This window comes from Lutjanus erythropterus, chromosome 7 (genome assembly GCF_056507025.1).
Source record: "Lutjanus erythropterus isolate fLutEry1 chromosome 7, fLutEry1.hap2, whole genome shotgun sequence".
Lineage (NCBI taxonomy): Eukaryota > Metazoa > Chordata > Actinopteri > Lutjaniformes > Lutjanidae > Lutjanus > Lutjanus erythropterus.
Window position 1 is genome coordinate 32,708,076 of NC_139323.1, and position 26,240 is coordinate 32,734,315.

At 38.7% G+C, this 26,240-nt stretch overlaps 1 protein-coding gene across 2 annotated transcripts in view; it reads right to left on the bottom strand.

Annotated features, from left to right (window-relative positions):
• LOC146324268 (carboxyl-terminal PDZ ligand of neuronal nitric oxide synthase protein-like) overlaps positions 1-26,240 on the bottom strand; it is a 286,524-nt gene that overhangs the window by 127,658 nt on the left and 132,626 nt on the right. For both annotated transcript variants that reach the window (XM_084723578.1, XM_084723576.1), the window contains exon 5: positions 5,448-5,556. In XM_084723578.1, the coding sequence (XP_084579704.1) occupies positions 5,448-5,556 (109 nt within the window). The remainder of the gene's footprint in view (positions 1-5,447; positions 5,557-26,240) is intronic.

Below are 26,240 nucleotides of genomic sequence, written 5' to 3' on the forward strand. Positions count from 1 at the left end.
AAGTTGTGATTTTTTTCTTTATTTAAAAAATCACTGGCAACTTGTTCAAAGGAGAATAAAACCACATTCTATTCTGAATGTTCTAAGTAACCTGACCAAAAAGGGTCAGGATTACAAAAATTCTAACAAAATATGCTATATTTATAAATGAAGAAATGCACTTTGGGGTTATTCCACAAAGAAAATCAATCTTTTTGGAGCTCAAGCTCAGTCAAAACAGCAAGCACAAAGTGGAAAATTTGGGCAAAGCACTGATAAATGCCAATAACAATGACAAACCATGTGCATTTTTCAGAACCCGTGGAAGGACGCTTACACAGGGGACTGCTATGATTGGTGGAACTCAAATTTGCAGAAAAGTTGTGGTGCTTGAACAAAAGAGATTGGATGGATATACGTTAATTGATGTGATTGCAATATCGCAACTTCCTGGAGGGACTAATACAACATACTAAAATACAACTATCTTAGAGGCCTATATGCAAACACAATCAGACACACACTCACACACTGACCTCTCAGCTGAAGCATCATTCAGTATTCTGATGAACACTCACTAGTCTCTGCTCTATCACTCTTACTTCACTTCTACATAATAGAGGCCAGGGCATTCATTAGCCTCCTTTAAACTGCCGATCAGAGGGAGAAGGGGAAGAGTGAGCGACTATCAGTCTGAAAGGGTGAGAGAGACACCCAGCCTGTCCAAGAGTTAGAACTGATAGGCCACTAAAGTCTTTTTATGCCACCATGATTTAAAGGCGAGCCATTCTTTCACTGCTGGTAGTTAAGAGGGAAATAAAGTCTGCTTAATCTTCTCCTTAATCTTACACTCACAACCTTCCACACGTCAAAACACACTCACACAAAGCCATACACTGCTGGGTGACATTTTTATTGCATGTTTGACATGTATACGCCCATTTCTTTTTCATTATGCCAAGGGTGTTTCATTCGTTTTTTTTGTCTTTTTTAATCTTCTACATCTTTCCACACTTTCTTTGTGTAACCCCATATATATCTTTTCTTTTTCTGCATCTGTCTTCCTCCTCTGTGGTTTGAGGAATGTCGTTTTGAACTGTTTAAAGGATAATACAGTATTGTCTCCACCTCTTTCTGTTAGTGTAAGCACAACTGATGGTCAACTAAACCATGAAATTGCTGTAAATAAACAGTAGACCACACTTTGTAATTCTGTCGGACTAACAATAATCAGTTCATTACTTACAGGCACAAACAACTGAGAGTTTTTTGTATACTTGCCTGAAAATATTGTAGCATGACCATTTGGTTTAAAAAGTATTTTATATGGAAATTTAGTTTACACCTAATGTTTTTATTTGATCATGTGGTTTTTAGATGTTTGTATTGTTTTATTTCAAGCTGCATTAATCAATGCGAACAACTGGCCAACACTCGGCCTCCACTTTGTCTTTTAACCTCATCTTTAAGCATCTTTTTTGTTTTTGTTTTGAATGAAAATGAGAATGACATAAAACTTATAATTCCCTCTATCATATCACAAATACAATATCAGTCAAAGCAATTGCAATTAGATAGTTTTGCGAAATTGTTCGGCCCTAATTTACAGCTTGTTGTGACGCCCTCATGTGTCCAAAATGATCCATCACAGTTAAGACATATAAACTTTTGTTTACTTTGTTTAATTTTAATTAAGTGTATTAACTTTGTTTTAATTGTACTCACAACATCATGGCCCTCAATGATTCCTCAAGATTTAAATAAAGGTTAAAATAAATAACTGAATAGTGCAGGGAGCTCTGCCTTCTGTCAGACCCCTCATCCACACAGAAAAAATGTCTCCACCAAGAAATAATCAAACTGTCTAATAAACTTTCTATTATTGCTGTTGATAACCATAGCCGGTGCTTTCGAGCTGGGTGTGCCACCATCAACAATATTTTTAACAATTATGACAAACTTGTAAATGTTCAAACGTAGACAGTAATATATGAGTGTAACTGTAAAACATGATGGAGTTGTCCATAAAAAAAACAATCTTGCCCATAGTCTCTCTATCATTACTCTGCTGCAAAAAAACACTACATACACACGCGCACACACACACACATGCACGCACACGCACACGCACACACACACACACACACACACACACACACACACACTTGTTTCCAGCTTAATGACCTCAGGGCCATAGTAGCCCCAGAGAATTTTGGTATGCACAGCTTTCCATTTTGTCTTCCCAATAGAGTGTGTGTGTCACTCTGTGTGTGTGTGTGTGTGTGTGTGTGTGTTCATGTGTCAATGTCGGTCTGTCTGTAAAAGATAATGAGGCAGTCTGTGCTTCTCCCAGCTAACCTCTGGACTTCAACCATCAAGTCCTGCGAACTGGCAGCTAAAGTGGAAAACTGGGAGCACTTCTTCTAACTGTGTTACATCGCTGGACTGTGTTTTGACTTTCTCCTCTCAGCTCAGGCTCTGCAGCAACGCATCCACCCCGAACGCGTTTCCAACTTGTTTCTGAAACCTCAACAATGACGAGCCTGTAGTGCCAGGAGGAATTATTGCTGCCCGACAGCCGTGTGTCTCTTTATTGGAGGTTGTCAGGATGTGGCTCAGACAGTGACATGATTTAAGAGAGGAGGAGGAATTGCTTTAAACAATACACAGCTAACAGACTGTGAAGAGATTGGAAATGAAACACTTAGTGCCTGCCTCGTTCCATCTCGCCATTATAAAGAAACAAAGTTTGATGAGTTGCTTATTGCAATTCATGCAAAAACACAAATTCATTCACTTAAAGAATATGAAATCAAAACAAACACCGAAGTCAAGTGTTTTTCTGCGAACACCTCCAGCACTTTGTTTCTTTATCTTCTGCACAACTAAATCACATTTAGTTTACCCGTTTATGGTTCAGGCAGTCATGATGTTTTCTTTTTATTTTCTAAAATTATGAGTTGTAACCTAACACAAGAACAGTGTTTCTCCTGTCCGATGCACTCGGATGAGAAAAACTGGAGAGGCAGTTGTCTTCGTAATATTTTGAAGTTTGTAATTACAGTGGAAACCTCTTTGTTTCTCATGCAAAGCACAGTCTAATTAACTGTATATTTATTACAGGAATATAAAGTTATAAAGTGGACAGCTTCTCCGTTTCCTGAATATTACTGACTGCTTCAAAATAGAGTGCAGCTGTTTTAAATGCTTTTCAAATTGCTCTGCTTCTGAAGAGTGGCACGCTGGAAAAAGATCCACTGAGCTACAGTGTCATACGAGTAAAGTAGATAGATTTGTATGTATGAAAATACCCAAAATGAACACTGTTAGCAGGCCACTTGATTACTATAAGCTAATTATGTAAACAGCATTTGTGCAGGCTTTTTTGAGTAGAGCTGCATGATCTGGTAAAAAAAAGTCATATTTCAGTTATTTTGACTGAAATTGCAATAAGCAATACAATCAGTGGGAACGATCCTTTTGTATTACAATGTTCATTTTTACTGGAAAAATAAAATATTAAAATTGAGGTTAAGGGACATTTGTTGGGGTCCGTACCAGACAAACTTGTTTTCTTACATCTGGAGAACGAGATTGTTAGGTCAGGGCATTTTTGTAGCGGTACAATACTTCATTATAATGCTGTTCTCTCACATTTAAATTTTTCAACAAATTGCAATTGTGGTTCTATAATTAAGATATTGCACTTGGCCATTTTGTGATTTCGATAATATGGCAATTACTTGTGCAGCCCTATTTTTGATCCATATGAACAGTTGCTATCACTAACTGTGAAACCTTTAAGAGTACTTAAAAAGTAAGAAAGTTTGTGCTTGAATATCATAAAACACAAACAGTGAGAATTGAGCGTTGAGCAGTTGTGAGTGCATATTAAAGCCCGATCAGTTGGTCGTCACGGCCTCTTTCTCGCAGGACCACACTTGTACATGTGCAGCAGAAGAGCTCCCTAGTGAGGATACTCTTCCACTCACTGATATCGTTCTGTGCGCTCATATCATGCACGCCCGTCTGTGCAGGTTTCAAGACTAATTAAACACCATAAAGGAGCTCCATTTTCGCTCTTTAGCTGTCTTTTGCCTCTTTTCCAGTGCAGCTGAGACAAACTATCTTCCTTTCTCTCCTCAAAACAAACGAACAAACCCCTGCTGCATTCAAATAGTTATTTGGCATTGATTACCATGGCTCTTTTTTCATACACCGAGGCTACGCAGTATAATCACAGTCTGATCTGTTGGTGAATTGAGCAACTGAACTCGGGCAGGTTGCCTCACTACTGTTAACCAGAAAAGAATAATGCTCTATTTCATTTAACCTATTCAGAAGGACAGTGTCTCCAGACATATTTAATGTGAAGAGAAAATACTCTCCATAAATTTAGCATTTAAAAAAATGACCTGATATGCACCTGTCTTGTTTGACACTACCAATAGTGTTTAAAAACAGAGCGATGGCAAGAAACACACAGAAAAAAATCTTAAAAAGTGACTTTCATTGGCATGACTGTCCTGAGTGTTAAATCAGTCTGAACTTCTGTCATGATAATATTGATCTAGTGTGTTCATAGCCAGTGTTGAGCAAGTTAGTGAAATTTAGTAATTAGTCACAGTTATGAGTTACTTCTCTCAAAAAGAATTGAATTAATCTACCAATTACTGCATTATAAAAGTAAATTTAGTTACAAGGGAAAGTAATCTTTGCACTACTATTACATTTCTGTTTTCTTATTAATGCAGACATAGCTATTCATTTAGTGTAGCAGTATTAGTTTAGTGACAACTGTCAAATTTTTACTTATTATTGTACCCATTATCACTAATATGCGTTAATAATCCTCCCAACCACCAGAGGGTAGTAATCACTAATGTCTACCTGTAAACTACACCTTTTTTTATCAATGGTTTAGACAATAGAATTCAGTAGAAGACGACCCAAAAGTAGCTGGATATGTTTACCAACTGTTGCTAAAGAAGTTAATCAGTAATTATATGATGAACAGTTTATATTAAACTATGATGAAAAGGGCGCTCACATCACCTCAAATGTCTCACGCCACCATCATGGCATTAGATCACAGATCAGAGAATAGGCTGCATTTGTCTGGTACAGTTAACCACTGTTTTCCAGTATGACAAAGGTTATGGGCCCATTTAAATTTAAGCACCTGTAACTGCATTATTAATTTGAGAAAACAAATTAGTTATATGTCTAGTTACTGCCAGTGCAATTACAGTAACACGTGGCTGCTAGCACTGTTCATAGCACTGATCTAAGAATAAAATGCCATAACGCTTCATGGGAAATTAATTAGGAGTTTCCGGGTTCAGACAGACAGTGTGAGAATTTCCAGACTTTGGCACAGGACCCCAATAACCACAGGGTCAGACCAGCTTGCCAACTTGATAAGTTGGGGTGAAATCAGGTGAAAGCTTTAAAACTGTCTGTCTTACCTTCTTCTTGGACTTGAAGACGTTGCATCTGAAGACATTGCTCTGTCCATCTCTGGCGATGTAGCTGAAAATCTTCAGATCCTGGGAGTCATGAGACACATAGAATATCCTGGAAGATAGAATAAAATAGGTCAGAAATAAAAAGAAAAAATAAAATAAATAAATAAAAATCTGAATATCATGCAAAACAGAATCAGAGCCTGGCAGCATTTCTAAATGTATCTTAAGATGCAAAATAGGCACTCAGCCCGTTTCTCTGGGGTTTCAATGTGACAAAAATAAACACTACTTTAAGCTGGTTTTAATCCAAAAGTGAGAGACCAAATTTTAGCTCTGAGGCTAAAAAGGGGTGAAAGAAAGTTGTGATTAGATTGGGGGGGTACTACTGCCGAGTACAGACTTCCTCATAGATTTCTCTGGGATGTCAGGAGGTTCTGCAACACATATTAATGTAAACTTTCCTTCAAAGTAAAAAAAACAAACAAACAAAAAAACACCAGTGATACATTCCAGTGTGAAGCGGCGACATCGAGGAGGCAATACTATTACAACTAAAAATATCCTGTGTGAAAGAGGATGCAGGGGGAACTAAGTCTGAGACAATAATAGAGTTCTCCTGGTAGGGAGAGACTGTGTGCAACCAACGGTGAAGAGATATACAATATCCTGCAGAGCAGGTAAATAGGAAGTTTGGGAGCAAAAAAAGAGAGCAAAAAGAGATAGCACACAATAACCTGCAGGAGAGAGAACACTGTATGAGTTAAGTTCTACCCTGAATCTAATTTATGATGACAATAGAACAGTGTTTGGGAGATAAAGCACTGCAGATGACAACATGGTGACAAGACTAGAACAAAGAAGCTGGAAACTGTCGTGTTCAGAGTCTAGGATGTTTAAGCAAGACAGGATGGCATGTATCTGGAAAATCAAAACTTTCTTTAATAATCTACAGTGTAGAAGACAGGATTTCTTCAGTGTACGGAGGCCTGGGGGGCATCAAAGCTCTTTGATTTTGCCTTGTAATTCATGAAGTCAGCGGTGTGTATGTGGACTTTTTCCAGCCTGTAACAATCACCTCCATATGCAAGAAATCTGTTCACACATTTCGTCAGAAACATCCTTCTTGCCCGGGACATGTTCACTGGTTTTTTTTTTTCCATAACAGGAGGAAGTGAACTTTAGATTTTCGCAAGCATATTGCTTCCACATCAGAGCCCAGGGGGTTCGAGCCCGGTCTTGTGCTTCAAGTCACAGTTCACTTAAGGCGACAGAAGCTCAGTCTGTAAGGACTTTGCCTGGAGTCCAGAGGGTGGCTGTCTAACATGGACCACAATACAGAGTGTGGACTGGTAGTATGGAGATGCCAGCTTGGGCTGGACAATATATCAATATTATATCGAAATTGTTGATATTGTGATATAGTTATATGATGTAAATGTTGTCTTTTCCTGATTTTAAAGGCTGCATTACAGTAAAGTGATATCATATTCTGATCTTACCAGACTAATCTAACTGTTCTATTATTTGCCTTTACACATTTACTCATCTACTAATGACTATTTATTAAAAAACTCTATTAATATTCTGTGAAAGCACCATGTCTGTATCGTCCAGCCTTTACTACTTTACAACACCAGGCAAAAGTTTGGAACCATCTTCTCATTCAATGTTTAGTTTTTTAATTTTGTAATAGTTTTCTACATTATAGTTTAATACCAGACAAAATAAACAATAAAATATGGAGTTATATGGAATTAAGTAGTAAGCAAAATGTGAAAACAAGGAGAAATATTTGCTTTTTGAGAATCTAAAATATAAAAGACTTGCACAGGCTTTTCTGTGTTGTCATTAAATCTTTGATTGCAAGTGAAGAAGAAGACAGCGTACAAGAGCCGTTTTGTTTTGTTTTTTTTTTATTGTCAAGCCATGCTCTACTCCTACGCTGCTGTTGATCTACAAGTGTACAAATGTTTTTTGCTCTTTGATATTGTAGATTCTTCAAAGTAGCCACTGTTTCCTTTGATGGCAGCTTTGCACAGTGCTGGAGCAATCTGACCCATTTCTCATAAAGATAAAGAAAAAAAGAAAACACTGAATAAGAATTGCGTCCAAACATTTGACTGCTGGGTAATTTAATCTGAAGCTATGCATCAGATTCTATAAGATCATCATATCTTTGCATTATTTGAGATTTTATGTCACGTCATTTTAGAGGAAATGTGTATAATGAGATATATTTTGTGTATTGTAGAATATAAATATTGAGATATTATTTTTAAGTCATATTGCCCAGGCCTGGTGCTAGTTCACCTGCAATGCACGGTCAACGTGCCCTTGACACTGAACCCAAGCCTACACTTCTTCGTCTTCTTCAAAAAGACCAGTGTGTAGGATTTGGTGGCATCTAGTGATGACATTTCATGTCTATCCACTAATCCAACCACATCATTTATCAGCTCTGAAATTGGCCCCTGGTACTTCCCATCAGTGTCTCATACGCCCTTTTTTCCTCCCCCAGGATGGTGAAATCATTTCGAAGGGTTTAACCTGAGCCAGGCCATGCAGCAATGATCATGATAGTAATTCAGTATTCGGCCATTGAACAAAGATGAGGTATGGGGAAAGGAAAAATAGAGATGGGAAATATCTATTGTGTACTAATGAAAAAACTTATGAATATTACATTCAATTTCTGCCATAATCTGCCAATATATCTCTGTAAATCTTACACACTGGACCTTTGAAGAATCCTCCCCTAATCCAATAAAAGTGCTTTGAGTTGCCTCGACATAACCATATTAACTTTTAATCTTGTTTCAGATAGCAAGAGCAGATATTGTTGTAAAGCTTTAAATATTCTGGACCAAGTTGGCAGTGATTTTTTGGCAAATCTTCAACATAGATGTTCCATGGTTAAGTAGACTAAAAGAAGAAAAACAATCCAAGTGGCATGACTTTCAGAAAAAATATTTATCAATGCTAATTAGATCATCAGATCTTTCAGATATCATCAAATATATATATATATAACAATGTCAACTTTTAGAGGTGTTTTTTTTTTTTTTAAGGGGACACAACTATCTTGTGCAAACTGTTCTGCTTTGCTAATGCAAATTTTCCACTTGTCCCCACTGTGAGACCTAACATTCAAGATGAGCTGATGATCACAATACTTAGCACGTACTCTTCGCCCTGTATAATTAAGTTTTAATTACAAAACTATACTTGAAGACAACATCACTGTGGGACTCTGCAAAGACAAAACAAGGGCTGCACACAACAAGCAAAAAAGCAGCTCCACATTGAAAAAGAATCCACAGTCTTCACTGTAAAGTACTTAACGCTTCAGTCACACTTACAATGTTTTTGGCTGCAACGTTAAATATTCATCAGAGAATAACAAAAAACCTTATTACTATGGAGATTGTGCCACCTTTTTGCTTCTTCAGGATTATTGCATGAAACTTGAAGGATTTTCCAGACCTTGCAAGTGACTGCTGAATCCACCTCATGTCCATCCCATTCGTGTAAAGGTGATGTCTCAAGACAACCTGGTCGGAATTGGTCAAATTTGGCACGAATGTCCACTCTGACTCAAGGATGATCTGGTTAGAATTTGGAGGTCAGAGGTCAGGGTCACTTCCATGAGCTAATTAAAACAAAACTTGCACAAATGTCTCAAAGGTCAGATTCCTTCAAAATCTTCATTACACATGAGACTGGACAAACATGGATGGGAATTTTAGTTTTAAGATTAATATTGTAAAAAAAAGATTTGCAAGCCTGCACTATAAACCCTGTCAGTGGTTGCAGTCTACAAGACTACTTTGCATAAAACATGGTGATTAAAATTAGGGATGTTCCTGGCGACTAATTTCCCTGTCGAGTAAATGCAAAATTTAATTTAGACTAGTCGACTAGCCTTGACTTGCGCCATGCAATACAAACATTTCACATTAACCTACAAAACATGACAACAACTCACTAAATGCTTCACATTTTCAGACCAAAGTGGATCACAGTGTCTGCAGGTAAACGACCTGGAGCTGACGTTAGCTGCCAGCCTGTTACACAGTGTAGCTAACATTAGCAGTGCTAGCAGCAGCAGCCTGCTCTCCACGCAGGATAATGTCTGTGTCTGTGCTGAATGCAGTCACATGTTGCTCCAGTCGAGTGATTATATCCCAGTTTTTTCTGTCACAGTCTAAATTCAACCTTATTTCAATTTTCTAGATTAAAACACTACCAGACTCCGCTGGTTTTATGAGCTGTTGTCTGTATGACTTTATTGATAAACACATCGGGGGTTGGCTGGATCATTGGGGCATACATGCTAACAGCATACGGTGAGACAGGCTGCTGTATGGTGGGGCCGCAGGCCCGACTAATGGCAAGTGGCTGCATAACGTCGTAGAAGCAACAGTTAACATTGAGCATGAATAAAATATTGCTAAATAGTTTAACTAAGTAGTATTTCTGGTGCCGACTAGTGAGGGTTGTGATGTTTAATCATGCAGTCAACTAATCATGCACATCCCTAATTAATATCTAACAAAATTAATAAACCAATACAGCCTTTGCTTAAATTCTTCATAGCAAAGAACTTAGAAGAGCATATTTATGGAGCAAAGTGTTGTCGTCTATGCCTACATGCCTTGGTTGTGGCCTTCATTAAAGCACAGTGCCTCCCTCTTACTTTTTCAGGATTGTTCAAATAAAAGATCTGCAATGTGTGGCTGGAATTTGAAGGTTAATGAGCGGATGCCATTCTGAAGTCAGCTGTTGCAGTTGCTTCATACAGTAAAGTTGAAATATCAACTGGTTGAAGGAAGTATCAGAAACCTCAGGCAGAACAGCTTCCTAATTGGGCAATTAGTGCCATAATTAAGCGGCCTGGTGGTGTATTTGGGGCAATTTATCACAGTGACACAACAGACAAACAGGCATGGGCAAGAAATTAGGTGAGGATTATGCAAATTATCCTGTTGTCTCCGCTAAAATGTGTGTCTGGGTGTGTTTCTGTGCTGGTGTGTGTGTGCATATTTGCATGAGGAAATCAGGGGTCTCATCTATACACTCAGTGACATTTCTGTGGTATTTGTTTTGGCCTTTTCTCCGGGAGCCAGACTAGCTGAGGTCTTGTGGTATGGATGGTGTCTTTGTCAACTCTGCTTAGCAGACTGTCAAAATACCAGACACAGCTATCTGCGGTGACTCATACCATCACACACACACACACACACACACACACACACACACACACACACACACACACACACACACACACACACACACAGAACTGGAGAGTTTCACCCATATTTTTGATCCAGTGTGCTGTGGCAAAACTGCAGGGTCCAAGAAGTCATCTTATTAAGGATGATTAAAGTGGGTTTCAATTCCCAGAGATTTTTAAGCGATGATACGCATGAGCAGTCTGTCTATATATTCACTACAGGCCAGCCATTAGTTTCAAACTACAAATATGAGTTTCCAACAGTGCAAAAACAGTTTTCAGAAAATATAATGACAATGGGATGTCAGGTAATAATGTTAATATCATTTTACAGAGCAAAGAAAAGGGAATGTAGGAAAACTCATCTCCTCCATGCAGTATGTCACTTCAAATGTGTCCGGCTTGTGAGGAGGACTGAAATAATCAGACGCAAGTCAGTCCTTGATGTTTTCTGTTCCATTCGACTTCAGCGTGCTTGTAAAAGAAAAAAAAACAACTTTCATTCTATTAAAACTTGGATTTTATTGTCATAGGTCTGACACTGATTGATTCACTTGTGAATGTGTCGGCCTTACCAGACAGTCAGAGAGGTTACAAACAGGCCAACAGTTTTAGGAAATATGTTGTGCATCAGAGTGGATATTTTCCCTGATTAACAGGTAGAAAACTGTCAGAAGTGTTGCACTTGTATCCTGCTCTGGTTACTTTGTCAGTCCATTAAATTGTGCGACAGAGATCCCACAGTAATTGGCCCTAAATCATCACTGCATGAGACGGCTCCTTTTTGTTCCGTCTCTACCTGATCAGACGCAACAAGTACTGTCAGTTCACACAGGGACCGTCAATAAAGTAGGCTACAAATAGGCTTATTTATTAGTGATTACCACATATCAGCAGAGATTTAAGCTAATTGTCATGTTAAATCTGCAGCTGCAACATATATGAAATGTCAAAAATAGTGAAAAATGTCCAACCCAGTTTTCAAAGTGGAAGGTGATGTCTTTAAATGTCTTGTTTTGTCAGTCCATAACCACATATATTCAGTTTAATATAATAAAAAAAAATGGAGAAAAGCATGAAGTTCCTGTATTTGAGAGGCTGAAAACTTCATGAAAAATTACTTTGAAGATTAATCATATATCACAATAGTTTAAATCTTGACTACTTGCCCAGTCTTAAAACTTAGTTCATTTACTAGCCAGACGTGACATTTTACTTGCCTCAGACAAGTGGACACGCCTTATTTAACTTGACAAACAGAACATTTCTATTTGTATTCGATTTTAGTTTTTAATAATATGTATGGGAAATTCATTATTTTATTTCAACATCAGACTTCGTGGCCCTTTTTCCTTGTTTATTTGTTTTTGTTTTGTCTGGTATGAAGTTGCTGAGCAAAAAATGAAACTGTCTTTTTCACTTCAGTGCAGGGCACGTAAAAGGTGCATGTGTACAGCTGTGTTTACCATGTATACTCTCCAGCCTTTGCCACCTTTGTCTCAAACCTTTCCAGGAAAAAAAAAAGAGTTCTTGTTGAAAAATACTCAGAACTAAGGCAACTTCATGCACAAGGGATTAGAGCGGCACTGAAAATTCAGGTAAGGTCGGTCGGTAGCAGCGGCTTAATGAGGGCTGCAGGAACATTTCTGGAAGTGTCTGTGTCAACAAACACAGTCTCTATTACCAAGTTGTTATCTACTGGAGGAAAAACTGACCGCTCCCATCCGGCTGCACTGTGCAGACCTTCTAGTTGTCTCCCCTCTTTCTTCTCTTTCTCCCCACCCCTCAGTCACTGCCATAAAAATCAATGTCCCGACACATTTCTTCTTTTGAAATTTAAAGCTGGGGAAAAGGTTTGGTGTTGTCATTCACAGAAAACTGAATCTTTATCAAAAATTGCAGGAAGTGATTAAAAAAAGACACATTACATGCTGCCAGGCAGGTGAAGCTCAGCCAAGAAGAGTGAGTAAAAGTGAGCTTAGCTGACTGGCTTAGCTGACAAATCCCCAAGCAGCACAGAGATGACTGCTCAGATACATCTCGATCAAGTGCCTCTAACAGGAACAGCAGCCAAACACACAGGTGAAGATGGCGTCAGATAGATCAGATCTCGGCAGGCTCAACACTTGAGCCGTCAAAGCCGGTTAACAGCTGAATAAATCAGACTACAAATACTGCCAGCTGAAAAACTTCTTCAAGCGGGCTGCTTTTCTTGTTTAAAGTTACAACAATCCACCACATTTTTACATGAATGAATGTCACTTTTCTGTTTTCCACCACACGGCGGCAACGCGACTTAGCGATGGGTCTCTGACAATAGAAAGAACACAGCAGAACAAAAGAAACGTGTTCACGGGAGAAGATTTGTCAGTTTTCAATCTGAAAAATCTTCAAACTCTAAGCCGCTCATTAGCTGCGGCAAGCCAGCTATAACTGAGATGCGATTGTTTCATCTGCCGGCAGAAAGTAAGCAGTCAGCAATGACACAGCATGTAGGCTCATCCCAAGACAGACAGCACAGTAGTCAAAAAAGGAAAGATGGATCATTAATAGAGGAGTCAAACATGAGGCACAACCTTTCTGCCTTGCATAAAATATTTACACACTCTGTCGCAGCGGGGATCAATATTAATCAATTTTAATTTGAGATCATCTAGATAATCAGAGACATTTGGAGGACAAATCTAAACATTAGATAAGAATCAAATTAAAAAATAAGAATCAAATTAAAATCTACAGTTGTGTCTCTTGGAAACATCACCAGTGAGTGATTTTTCATCAGTGCCTCAGGATTAAAATGTCTCTCTGTTGATTCAACACTTAACCATCACACAAGAAAAGAAGAAAAGTTTCTCCACCAGCAGTTCACTGAATAGACAAGAATGCAATGTCTGATTCACAGCTCCGTCTTATCATTTAATCGTCTTATCACGTTCAAGGCAAAAAGTGAATGCAGTAAAATTTTCTGTGGCTGCCGAACTTGGCTCATGTTCTCTGCATTTCTGGGAGTTTTATAAACCTGCTGGGGACAGTTTTAACTTTCCAGTGCTTTATAGGCTGATTAAAGTATTTCTATAGCTCTATTCGCACGGGTCTACTAATGCCAGGACACCTGATGTGATTTAGAAATTACGCCACCATGTCTGTGTTTCATGCGGCAAATTTTACTTTTACTTTTAAATTTTACTATATGATGTCATGGATCTGCATAACATAAATGTTTCAGGAGCGGAGCGTCTGTTCTTCAGCAGTCACGTTTATTACATAGTTCAGATTTGCTTTGCCCACTTCTGTATGTGTTACAAACATAAATATACATTTGCAGATAACCATTGTCATCACTCCGAATAAATGTCAATAGGCTCAGCTGTTGAATGCGCTTCAACATAAACAACAAATTTAATGCTTGTTCAGTTGTCTCACAACAGAAAAATGGTGTTAAAAGAAAATTACGACCACATATCACCAGAAAGTGATTTGCGCAGGACTTGTATTATCACAGGACCTGTGTGTGTGAAATATGGAAAGCAATTTGCGGTAGATTTTCTTTACTTTACAAATTACAGACAAGGGAGATTCAACCAGGATTAAATATCACATGAGAGGTCCAAAAGTAAAAGCAGTCCTGTACAAAAAGGCCTCAGGACTCAGTGTTTTAATGTGACTATAATTACACCACAAATATTATAATATGTAAAGGACTAACACTTCCTCAACAGAGTTTTATTCTGGGCCTTGTGGAGAAAGATGAGAATGTAAAAGTTTTAGTTATTCATGGTGGGATTTAAAGTTTACAGACAATACAAACGGACAGTTAATGTTAACACAATTAATTGAAATAACTGATCTTTCTGTGACTTTCTGGATTGGGGACATTTGAACACATGAACTGTAATTCCAAAGTCTTGAATGCATCTGTAAGGTTCCTTAAATCAAGTTTAAAATGCCATATTTTTATTTATAGAGGTTATTTATAATCACTTAATCAGTTAAGTTTGCCCACAACTTATGGAACTCCCTCTTCCTGCCTCTCTTGAGTTTTCCTTGTTTTTTTGTTTTTTTCCCGTTAAAAGTTTTACTTTATCCGGATCAAGTGTCTAAGGACAGGTGGTGTCGTATGCTGTGCAGCCCCCCGAGGCAGGTCGTGATTTGTGTTTCCGGACTGTATAAATAAAACTGACTTGACTTGACTTCCACTGAATGTTAATGTGTAGCTGTGATAGTAAAGTTTATAGTTCAGTGATAAAACATCTCACAACACATCTGTCAGTATTCTTTCGTGGCCAAATGCTTGGGATCTTTGGCAAAGTGCCATGAATTGTTAGGCTATATTTTGATGTCTGCCACGAACTTCAAATATCTGTCAAACTCTAGTTTTTATAGAAGGAAGTTTTCTATTTTGATTTAGAAGTTAAACTGTAGAGGCGATTGCAAGCTCCATCCCAACTGTGATTTGTTAAATATTTCACTGTAACAGGAAACCATCTGCACATAGTGGATTGATTTTATTTGATTTTATATTTTGTTGTTTGATCTACCCTAAAGATAGACTTGGTCGAATGTTTAACTATAGAAAATCTAACCCTGTTGTTTCCATACTTTTCTTGCATGCCTACCTTTCAGAAGCCAACAAAAGTTTGAGTGCCACCACCCCAAAGTTTTTAATCAACCATTAACATAATTACGGATGGAACTGATGAAAAAAAGAATTCAAAAGTTAAATTTTAGTTAAATAGAGGTAAGTTGAATAGAATCAGCAAACACTTGTTTGTTTATTTCCCTACATAAATCATATTCAATCAACATATTTTCACTCTTTATTTCTTCCCAATCAACTTAATTTATATACAAAATTTAAAACCTTGTAATGTACTCGAAAGAAACAATCGTCTGGAATGATGAACTTTTAATAATTGCAATAAGGTAATAAAAAAAAATCGTCATTAAGGTGGTTAAAACACTTCTGTTTTTGTCCACAGGGGCCTCAAAAATCAACAAAATTAAAGTTACTTGTAGTAGCTTTGCAATAAAAAAAAAAGATTGAAATCCTTTAAAAGGAGAAAGCAGAACAATTCTGCCATTTAGACCAACAAATGACACCTAGACTTGATTTATTGTCGGTGAACAGAGACCATATGGAAAAAATGCATGAGGCAGAGACAGACAGAGCAAAAACTGTGATTGAAACCCCAAAGAGTGGGAGTGAAATAGAGAGATGGACACTCAAAGCAAATGAGAGGATGGCAAGAGGCAGGAGGTGAGAGCACGAGGGATTACGAGTGAATAGCTAGATGGAGAGCGCTGAGAGAGGAAAAGGCGAGCTGGAGATCGTGCATGAATAAGGAGCTGAAAAGAGACGGAGACAGCTGAGCAAAGCAGATGATTCATGACTCATCGCGGTGAGTTAAAGTTCAGCGGTGCATTAAGAGTTTGACCAAAACCACCGTTCCTTCACATTTAACCCGCCGCAGCCTCGTCTCAAAGCGCAAAACACACCCAGAAACGCCGTCAGCCCCAGCTTAAAGGCCGCACCGGTTACATGTGCGCTAACAAACATACATGAAACCCAGCTAATGGCCCAGGAATTCATTAACTTTTGACAGGCAGTGTAATGCTATGCTAAGAAGACTCTCGACGACCACACGCGCTCTCACACACACACTCAGCTAACCTTGTTAATAAGCCCCTCTTGTTAACAGGCTGAGTCTATCACGCAGGAGGCTGTGATGTGATGTTTGAGTAATGAAGTGGGCTTGTTTTAGAAGGCCTCGGTCATTTTTCCTTTGATAAATTGCTGCCTGCGAAACACAGCTGTTATAAATCAAAGGCTAAGAGGCAGCGCGCCACACACCAAGCATCGACAATCGCATGCTTACAGAGAATCGATACAATAACGCAATGTGTGCCAGATCAGGCTGCAGTCGTGTGTGTGTGTGTGTGCCTATTTTAGTGAGTGCACCATGTTCAGGATAAAAGCCAAATACTTCAGTATTAATATCATCTCCACACATTTACCATCCTGTTATTGGAAATCTATAGCAGCTCCAGTATCAGTTTCAGTATCATGAAACATACATGGGATAACACTGCAGTGTGTGGGACTGGAAATATTGAACTGGTGGATGCTGATCCATCAACATATCATGTTGTCTGGTGGAGTAGACCGCTGGATTTAGTGCTTCTGATCTCACCACTGTTTACGACCGCATGTGAGTCAGATGTCTTTTTTTCATTCAAATGTCTCTCACAACAGAAATGCTTCTATTTTTGTCAGAGCAGATGTCTCCACCAGCTCTGCGCGTCTTGCGTCCTTGCTGCATCTGACAGGCGTAAATGCGAGCTTAAGTGTTTATTTAGACTTCAAGTCTATTTTTTTTTTTGACAATCTATGCATAAATGCAAGGCTGGTGCCCAGTACAGAGGCACTGGACACGTACTTTATCCACACTTTGTAACCTAAGCAGAGCAGCAGGCTCTCCCTTCACTTTTACCAGACATCACTAACACCTGTCTGTTTTTTCTCATCCACACACGAAAGGTGGTTGAGCCAAATCATAATTTCAATGCATTTGATGTTTCATATAAAATGTCATAAAGGCAGACTATATAGGCAGGTCCATGATATTGTAAAGGGAGAAGTTATTAATTGAAAAGAAATCACACTTGCCTCACACGCACAAGTGCTTAGACATAGGGGTGTCAAAGTTACAACATTTCAAAATTACATATCCTGGCTTTCCACTGTTATATCACCCTTGATACCATATAGTCTGCCTTTTTTAAGACATATTCCAAACTGTACATGACCGTTGTCAAGGCATAAAACCAATGATCTGATCTTAACAAAACAAAACTTGATAGCCTAATAATAGCATAATCAAAGACCTTAAAATTCAAAGTCTAAAATCCAAAATCCTCTTGAAATCTTGACACCCCTACTTAGGCATACTGGTTGCAGCTTTGACTATTCTGAAGGTAAAGGCAGGGGGACGTATTCAGATAAACAGAAAGATGCAGTGGCTGAGGTTACACGCAGGACTTTCATTCAGGCATCTGAGTCCTCTGTGAGGCAGAGGCTATTACTTCAACATTACAGAGAGAGATAAATGTACTGCAATACAGTCTAAATGTTAACATTCAATCACAGTCTTTTTAATAGTTGAAGAAACCTTCTTCTTTGAACCTGTTCTGACCATCTTTTCACCAGCGACGGGTCTTTTCAATAGAGGAGTTCTCACTGGACATCATCAAGAGATCAAGTGAATTATTAAGTTCTACACCACAAATAAATGATTAATAATCCCTGCAAATGTGGTCAAACTATAGGCGGTGGTGTTGGAGATGTTATGTGAGTTCAAGACTTAATTATGGGTCCTCCACTGGACCTAAGAGTAGAGGCTGAAAGGAAAGGTGGATTTTTGAGGTGTCATTTATATTTATGGTGTGTTAAAACTCTAACAGTTAATTGGAGTGACCTCGTTAGACTAATTACGGCAGTTTGTGTGACAGGTTGAGAGTCAATCAGCCTCACAATACATAGCCTTTAAAATAAAGAGCAGTAATTATAGCATTTTCTGTCCATTAGGTTAATTGGTATAGGTTTTACAACGCGAGAATACAGGGCAGGGTCCGTCTCAACTTTTAAATAGGAGTCTGGAATGGTTTTTGACACTGTGAGGCAAAATCTTGACTTTACAAATTAACTTATTGTCTTGACACGTACGTAGCTGACTGTGTGAGCTGGCAGAGATAATACACATCATTATGATGCACTTTAACCTCATGAACCTGTTGTAAGACTGTATTATCAAATGCCACCTTTTCTTTTAGGTTTGAACAAGCTGTGCAGTTAGTCAGGCTGTTCTATACTTCTGAGTTTCTTTGTTCCTCTGTATAGATTATTCATTTGAATCCAGAAAGCACCTAATGAGCTTATTATAAGTAATATGATATGAGCATAACTGCTCCAGTCTGGGTCAGCTGGGAAATAAAAAAAAACATTATGTTGTTGAAGGATTCTAATTATTTGCATTCAGATTCATTCAGTTTCTTGTACCATCTCTAAGAGAGATGCCAGCCACCCTTGATAAAACCCATTTTGGGTGCTTGTATCCGCAATCTTGTTCTTTCCGTCATGACCCACCCTTCATGACCACAGGTGAAAGTAGGAATGAAGACTGATTGGTAGATCGAGAGCTTTGCCTTTTGGCTAAACTCTCTTTTCATCACAACAGTGCGGCAAAGTGAACCCAATACATCTCCTGCTGCTCCAACTCTCCAGCCCATCTCACGCTCCACTGTCCCGTCACTCGAGAAGAACTCCCTCACTTGAGGTAAGGACTCATTCCCTGCTCAGAGTAGACAATCCACTGCCTTCCTGCTGAGAACCATGGCCTCAGACTTAAAGGTGCTGATCCTCATCCCAGCCGCTTCACACTCGGACGCGAACCGATCGAGTGAGTGCTGGAGGTCGCAGACCGATGATGCCATCAGGACCACATCATCTGCAAAAAGCAACTTTGCAATCCTCAGTCCACCGAACAGCAGCCCCTCCCTTCCCTTCCTTGAGATCCTGTCCATGAACATCACAAACAGGATTGGTGAGCCCTGATGAAGGCCAACCCACATCAGGAAAGAGTCTGACTTCTACTGAGAACCTGGAAACAGCTCTCGCTTTGGGTGCACAGAGATTAGATGACCCTGAGCAGTGACCCCCTTACCCGTTACTCCTGCAGCATCTCCCACAAACTGGTCATACGCCTTCTCTAAATCCACAAAACACATGTAGACTGGATGGATCGGGTTTAGGGGGAAAATTAATAAAAATAAAATCATCCTCATCCCTTAAATTAAGTAGATTAAATGATTTCCAGAGACATTAATTAATTTAACTTATTGATTTCCACACAACTTTTTTGTCAAATTCATAGGGAGCCACTGGAGAGGCACAAGAGAGCCACACGCGGCTCCAGAGCCTCAAGTTGCTGACCTCTGCTCTAAGAAAATGAAATTCCAGACCTGAATAAAACCGTCAAAAAGGCGAGCAAATTGCAATGTTCTGTGAATGGAAGAACAGCTACTATTCTATACTGTAATCCACTTCATCAGGTTTTAGTACAGAGTTCACCTGTGGTTCACCTCACTCTCCTTTCACTTTATCTGCACCATCTCATCCAAATTGAGTTTTTCCCCACCAAAGTTTCTTTCCCTTTTCTGCACGGATTGCCATAAAAAACTGGCAAGGCAAACACTTTGTGTCAAGTGTCTGTTTTCTGTTTTAGCACAGGAGCACACAAGAATTTCTGCTGTTGCAGGATTTCGGCGGTTGCCTTGTGAAGCGACATCTGTCCTCATTCACTTATTCACTATGTTCTTGTCTCTGTCAGCCAAGACTAAAACATTTATGCTTGGTGGTGTAAGTCAATCATTACACGTCGAGATTTTGTTTTGTCATCCGGTGTTCTGGTTTATCCTCAGTTTATATGACACAAAGCAACTCAGTACGATTATGGAAAGTGACACTTAAAACCAAAATCTCTGGGATCATTTGTAAAATGAGCTGCATAATATTCTGTGATGGTTATTTGTGGTGTCTTCAGAAAAAGTTCCTTTTTTTTTTAACACTAATCATCACCGACTCCCACTCCTGAGTGTCTTTAAGATTCAGTGTTTTGCACAGTTTGAATGTTTTTTACATTTTGACAGCAAAAGCCAGGCGGCCTGTCAGTAAGACGTCAATGAAAGAATGATTATCGAGCTTGAAATATTTCTTTGCTTTTGACATTTATGTTAGGGAACATCTTAACTTGCTGAGGCTCCTCAGTTCAATGTGTGCCGGCTTATAACTGCAATGGATGAGTTGACTTCAAATTAAGCTGTAGACATAAAAGTAGATTTAAAGAGGTCATACAAAGCCTTCTGGCCTCGTCACACTAAAAACAAACCCCTTTTCTTTTTCTCGCATATTTTATGACACAGACCCAACCTGAAATCTTTTCCAGAACAGCACGGATTTGGCAATGCCGCGATAAACCAGCCTTTATTACATGGCATACTGATCAGGCATTATGTTGATTAAAAGTGACTGTAAAAGGCAGGGTGAAAAGGTAGAGGTTCATTATCAGAAAAGCTGTTGTGTCAGCTCAACCCCTGTGTGCCCACATAAAGTAACCCCCCTCAAATTTTATTGCACATACTTGGCAATTCTGAAAGTATCACAACAGAACAGACTTAATCACCAAGCAGACAGGCAATTTCCTTCTGCACTTGTTAAAGTCAAGGTGAGAAGTTAGCAGCTCTGTCTCAGGTTTATTCTTTTAATGCATTATTTACGGAAAAAAAAGGGTAAGCCTCCCTGTTTTGCGCATGTATATGAACCTATTCTAGAGTCTTTTATGAGAAATGAGGTCACTGAATCAATATCTCATGCCCTGCAATAAAGCGAGTTCAGCTGAGACAAACTGAATAAAACTCCCACTTTCTCACATAAAAGCAGTCCTCCCAACAAATCAAGACAGGTAAAATATTCATGTGGTATTCTGGTGTTCTGCCTCAGGGGTGTGGACCTCCTGGAAAGTTTGTTTTTGGTCATATGTAAACACTGGTGTAGTTGATCATGTGTGGATATGTGCAACAGAGTCTGGACTTTGAAGCTGCAGGATGAGGCTGAGAAAAAAATGTTGCAGACAAACTACCCTAGGTGTTTTTTTTTTTCTTTCTTTTTTTTTTTTTTTTTGAAATGCACAAATCCAACTTTTACTCTCCTGATATCTTAACTGAGGCAACCTACCAATACAGATTCCTGATCCAATACCGGTGTTCTCTTTACCCCACATTTAAATCACTGCACTCATTTTTATGTAAAAATAACATGAAGCCTGGGATCGCTGTGATAATAAAACCTGAATTTGCAGCTCGTCTGTGTTTAGGTCAGTCACATCTGGACCATACTTGATCCATTTACACTGGCTGCTTTCCTAATAATGTTAAAGAACCTCAAGATAAGTTCTTCTTCTTTTCTACCAGAAAGAAAGTAGTTCTTACATGAAACTGCTCACAGCAAAGTCTGTGGATTATCTTGAATAACCAGGTCAAGATTTTTGGAAAGAGACACCGGTTTTGAAATTTTCAAAGGTATTTTTCTGGAGTTTGAGCACCACAAGCTGGATGATATTTAGTCCAATTATATCGGAGGGAAGGCAGACATCCCTATGGCCAATATCTCTGAACTCTGCAATGCATGCCAAAAAAACAAACAAAAAAAAAGAGCTCTACTTCACAGCAACTTCCCACACTGGTTCAATGAAGAGACATTTTCATACATTTTTCCTTCTTCCTACCTGAACTTTGCCTGTGAGCTGATCTGACACAAAAACTACTTATATACATTAATTGGTACAAAAACACCCACAATGCTTTAGTAACTTAAGCTACCAAGGTGCTTTAAAAAGTAATCAAATACATGAATCTTTGAAAGGACAATACATTGCAACAGTTTTATCTACACAGTGGCACCTCTGATGCCGTTTGTGGCTACCAAAGACTCTTCATTGATACCTGAAGCTGTACTTCCTGGCAGTGTGTGAGATTACTGGGTCTAATATTCAGCCTGACAAGAACTTTTAGATTATTTATAATTCAAAATAAATTTTGTTCAACATCCTGCTGTGAAAGTAAAATATCCCTCGGGTCTGTCATTGCCTTTATCTGTACATTCTCTCACACAATATTCTTCCTTCTTATTTAGTTTCATTCCATTGCAGCTCCCGTTGTCCCTTTGAAGCCATTTACTGTCCTTGTTGCAAAAACTGCACATTCCCTTTTGTTACTGTTCAGTCTATGATTTATTTTTATGTTTGTATTCAATAACATTAAGAGAGGGAAATGTCTCGAGCCCATGCATAAACACATATGCATACAATGTGCAACGCTGAAATAATAATATGGCACATTATGCATACACAGCATCCTGCAAGGTCACTGAATGGATCAAATGTGTCTTTGTCTTTTTTGTGAGTCTCCAGAGAACTACAGAAAGAGCAAAAGGATGGAATGAAAAAAACAAGTAAAAGACAAAAGAATTAGAAAGCTCATACATACAAGATTACAAACAGAGGGAGAGATGTAGAGACAAAAATCTGTTGATTTCTTTTTAAGAAATTCCTGTTTGGCTTTAAGTTAGTACTACAAAGTGAACGCATCTGAAAACACAAAACTTTTTTGTAGTTTTCTCTTTAACTTTTCCCTCTCATCCTCTGCTCTTTACCACTTTTTCTTACCAAACAAATGAGACTTTAGTCCAACCACTCCTCCAACCTTCCTACATCTCTCTGTTACTCCCCCCTCTTTTTTTTAAATTGTGTGTGTTAATTTTCACCATGCATTGATGGCTTCTACAAATTAGGAAGCCCTTATCTTTGTTTAGAAATAATAAAAACATTGTTGTGTCGTATGCACTAACGCACAAAATAATTAGAGATTTAATGCAAGATCGTGTGGTGCCATTAAATGCTCCAGAACAGCTACAAATGGACCATGTGGCGAGATTGTTTCGCCAACTGCCATTTCCAATATGAATAATAAACATTCAAGCTCAACTTAAAGGCAAAGTACACAGGATTTTCTGCAAAAAGAGACACCCAGAAAGTGCTTGGAACAGTTGACACTTGAATGTGTACAAGTCCAGGTGAACTGTGTAAACTTTCTGCTGAGGAACACTGCATGATATGACTTTAAGATGGCCGCATTCATCGCATGGATTCTCCCTGGTCTGTGATCTTCTTAAATGTGGGAGTTTTTTAGGCAGAGGCCCAATGACATGGTTCTGCATATGCTCTGCAAACTGGAAATGTCTTATCGACGCAGAACAACTGCTCTGCACAAACACTTGAAGTGAAAGCACCGGAGCACTTTGTCAAGCAGCAGCAGCAGCAGCAAGATGGGAGCGTCCTGTTTACTTTTTGTGCCCACCCAAGCCTGACATATCAGGACTATCAACATGTGGAAAGTATTTCTGTAAGTCGCAATCACTTAGAATCAATTTTTAAAACTTTCTACATCCCCCTGTTTTAAAAGCAATTCCTGCACCGCAGCTTTTCTAATGCAATGTTGCACCGTGCCTCAGTTAATGTAATTTGACCATTTGAATGGGCATGTACAAGAGAAAAAATGGCTTCAAGTGATATTACAGACTGTTGTTACAGTCCATAAATCATTTCTGTTATTTTACTTGATGTACACACTGATGTAAAAATATATTTGTCAGTGTTCAGTAAAAGTAGAGATTCTTCAGCTCAGGTAAATGGTTGCTCTGACATTCAATTATTAAATTCAGCCAAAAATCCAATGTCATTCACCCTTACGTATACACGTATTAAATGCATCTGCAATCGAACGATACATTACAGCGATAATGTATTCTCTCATTTAATATGAATGAACTTCAGGGAGTAACATGTTAAACGTGTCGAGTCAGATCTCAGATTTAGTTGAACATTTATTCCACAGTGTCCATCTGTGAATGAATATGAATCAGTGGGAGGGATAATTCCTTTACAACCTGCGTCGGGTCTTCAGAACATCAAGCTGAGATCACTGAGCTGAACATACACGCCTCATGAAAGCATACAGTACAAATGTGTGAACTTGCACACACATATATGCACACACAGAGCCTTGTCACACCTGGTGTTAACATGTGTCTTGGGTGATCTGATCACAAGTGGATGGCTATAAGTTTAGGTGTAGATGCACTCAAGAGAGATGGAGGCCGCATTGAGAACTGATGGCTCAGACCACATCTGAAGGTGGTCTGAGCTGCATGTGATTACAGTCTTTCACATTGTGCTGATTGAGGGGTGGGTTTATTTTGTTAGTGAAACTACAGCAGTGTTTCGTGGACACAAAAAACTAAACCCGACTATCCCTTTAATCATATGAGCCTTGTCATAAATTTGGCTTTAAATGCAGGAGGTAAAGTAGTTTCTTTCCTTGTCAAAGACACTCAGTTGCACCGTCGCTGCACCAGTGGTTAAACCTTTCTAAAATGTGCCTTCTGTTACCTGCCAACATGTTGCAGCTGTTTTGCAGGGCTTAAAGTTAATATTTTTTCCTCAATGCCCTGGATTCTACCTTTAAGTGTTGCAGACTTATCAATCATTGTCTAAAATAAAAGTTCTTTTTTCCATTCAACATAATAAATCTGGTTTAATAACTTCGTTTCAGTAACTTGCATCACTTCATTGACTGAGAAGGAAGTTCTGCCAGTTGTTCCCTGCACTTATATCTGAATAAAAAAATCCCTTAGCCATTTGGCCACAATCAGTTCCTTATTCTTTCGGTCACTGTTTGGTTTGCTCTTTCTTGTTAATTTTACTCAAACACTTACGCTTCAAACATATGTAACATATGTAAACAAGGAGCAACTTCACATTTTTCTAATTTGAAAGCCTAGCAAACACAAATGTTAACTAATTTGTAAGGGTAAATTTCCCAGATTTATCCCAGACACTGTATCTTTGTGTCCCAGGTCCTTTTTTTTTAATTGTCCCTGTAACAACGGGACTGTTTGAATACACTGTAACAACTGATTTCACCATTTAAATTAAATTTATGAAAGACTGCAACATTTTAGTCCCCAGATGTCCTTCAAAAAATTGCGACATTTTATGAACTGTTGAGTGAGGAGAAACTTTATACACTTAATGAAACACTGTTTAAGACAAATTCTTAATTATTTTGCCCTTCTAGTAAATTGCTTTTGTTTGTACCAGTGTGATGGCTGGTTAAAAACAACAACATATTTGGTCTTTGCAAATGGTAATGATGTATCTACATGTTTATTTGCATATACAGAGGGGAGGTGAGATCCAATCACAACAGATCACTTGAGACACATGTGGAGATGAATTATAATGCCAGATGTGAACTGACAGACTCAAAAGACGCCCACTTGTAATCAGATCACCCAAGATGCATGTTGATAGCAGGTGCAACAACACAAAACAACACATGGTCTCACTGCAAGTCTCCTTGAAACAATACTGCAGTATATTTCAGAGAGTGTAGCTCAGTGTACATATATTATGTGGAGGCACAGTCACACTGCTTCGCCTAACAGCCCAGCAATGAATCACACGACTCTGTAGCCAATACTCAAAAGTCTAATTAGCAATACTCAAAAGTCTAATTAAAGCAGGTAAAATTGGACCAAAGAAATCAATAATGGAGCGCAAGTAAATCTTTCAGCAGGCAATGGAACATATAATCAGTGAAAGATTGGTTTAAATTAACACACCTTTTTAAAATTCAAGGTATTTTTCTGTGAAAGTTTAGTAAGAAATGAAAACAGTGAGCCTCAAGCAGAAAGAAAGGTGCTTATATGAGATGGAGAATAATGGTGTAGGAAAGATGACAAACAGAAAAAGGCAGAATTGACTCGGCACCACAACAAGCCCTTACTCCCAAAGACAAATCACCTTTTCCTGTTCTGTATACTGATCAGCGTCTGCTGTGTGTGCATGTGTGTGTGTGTTTGTAGCACAGCCAGCCGCCACACCCAG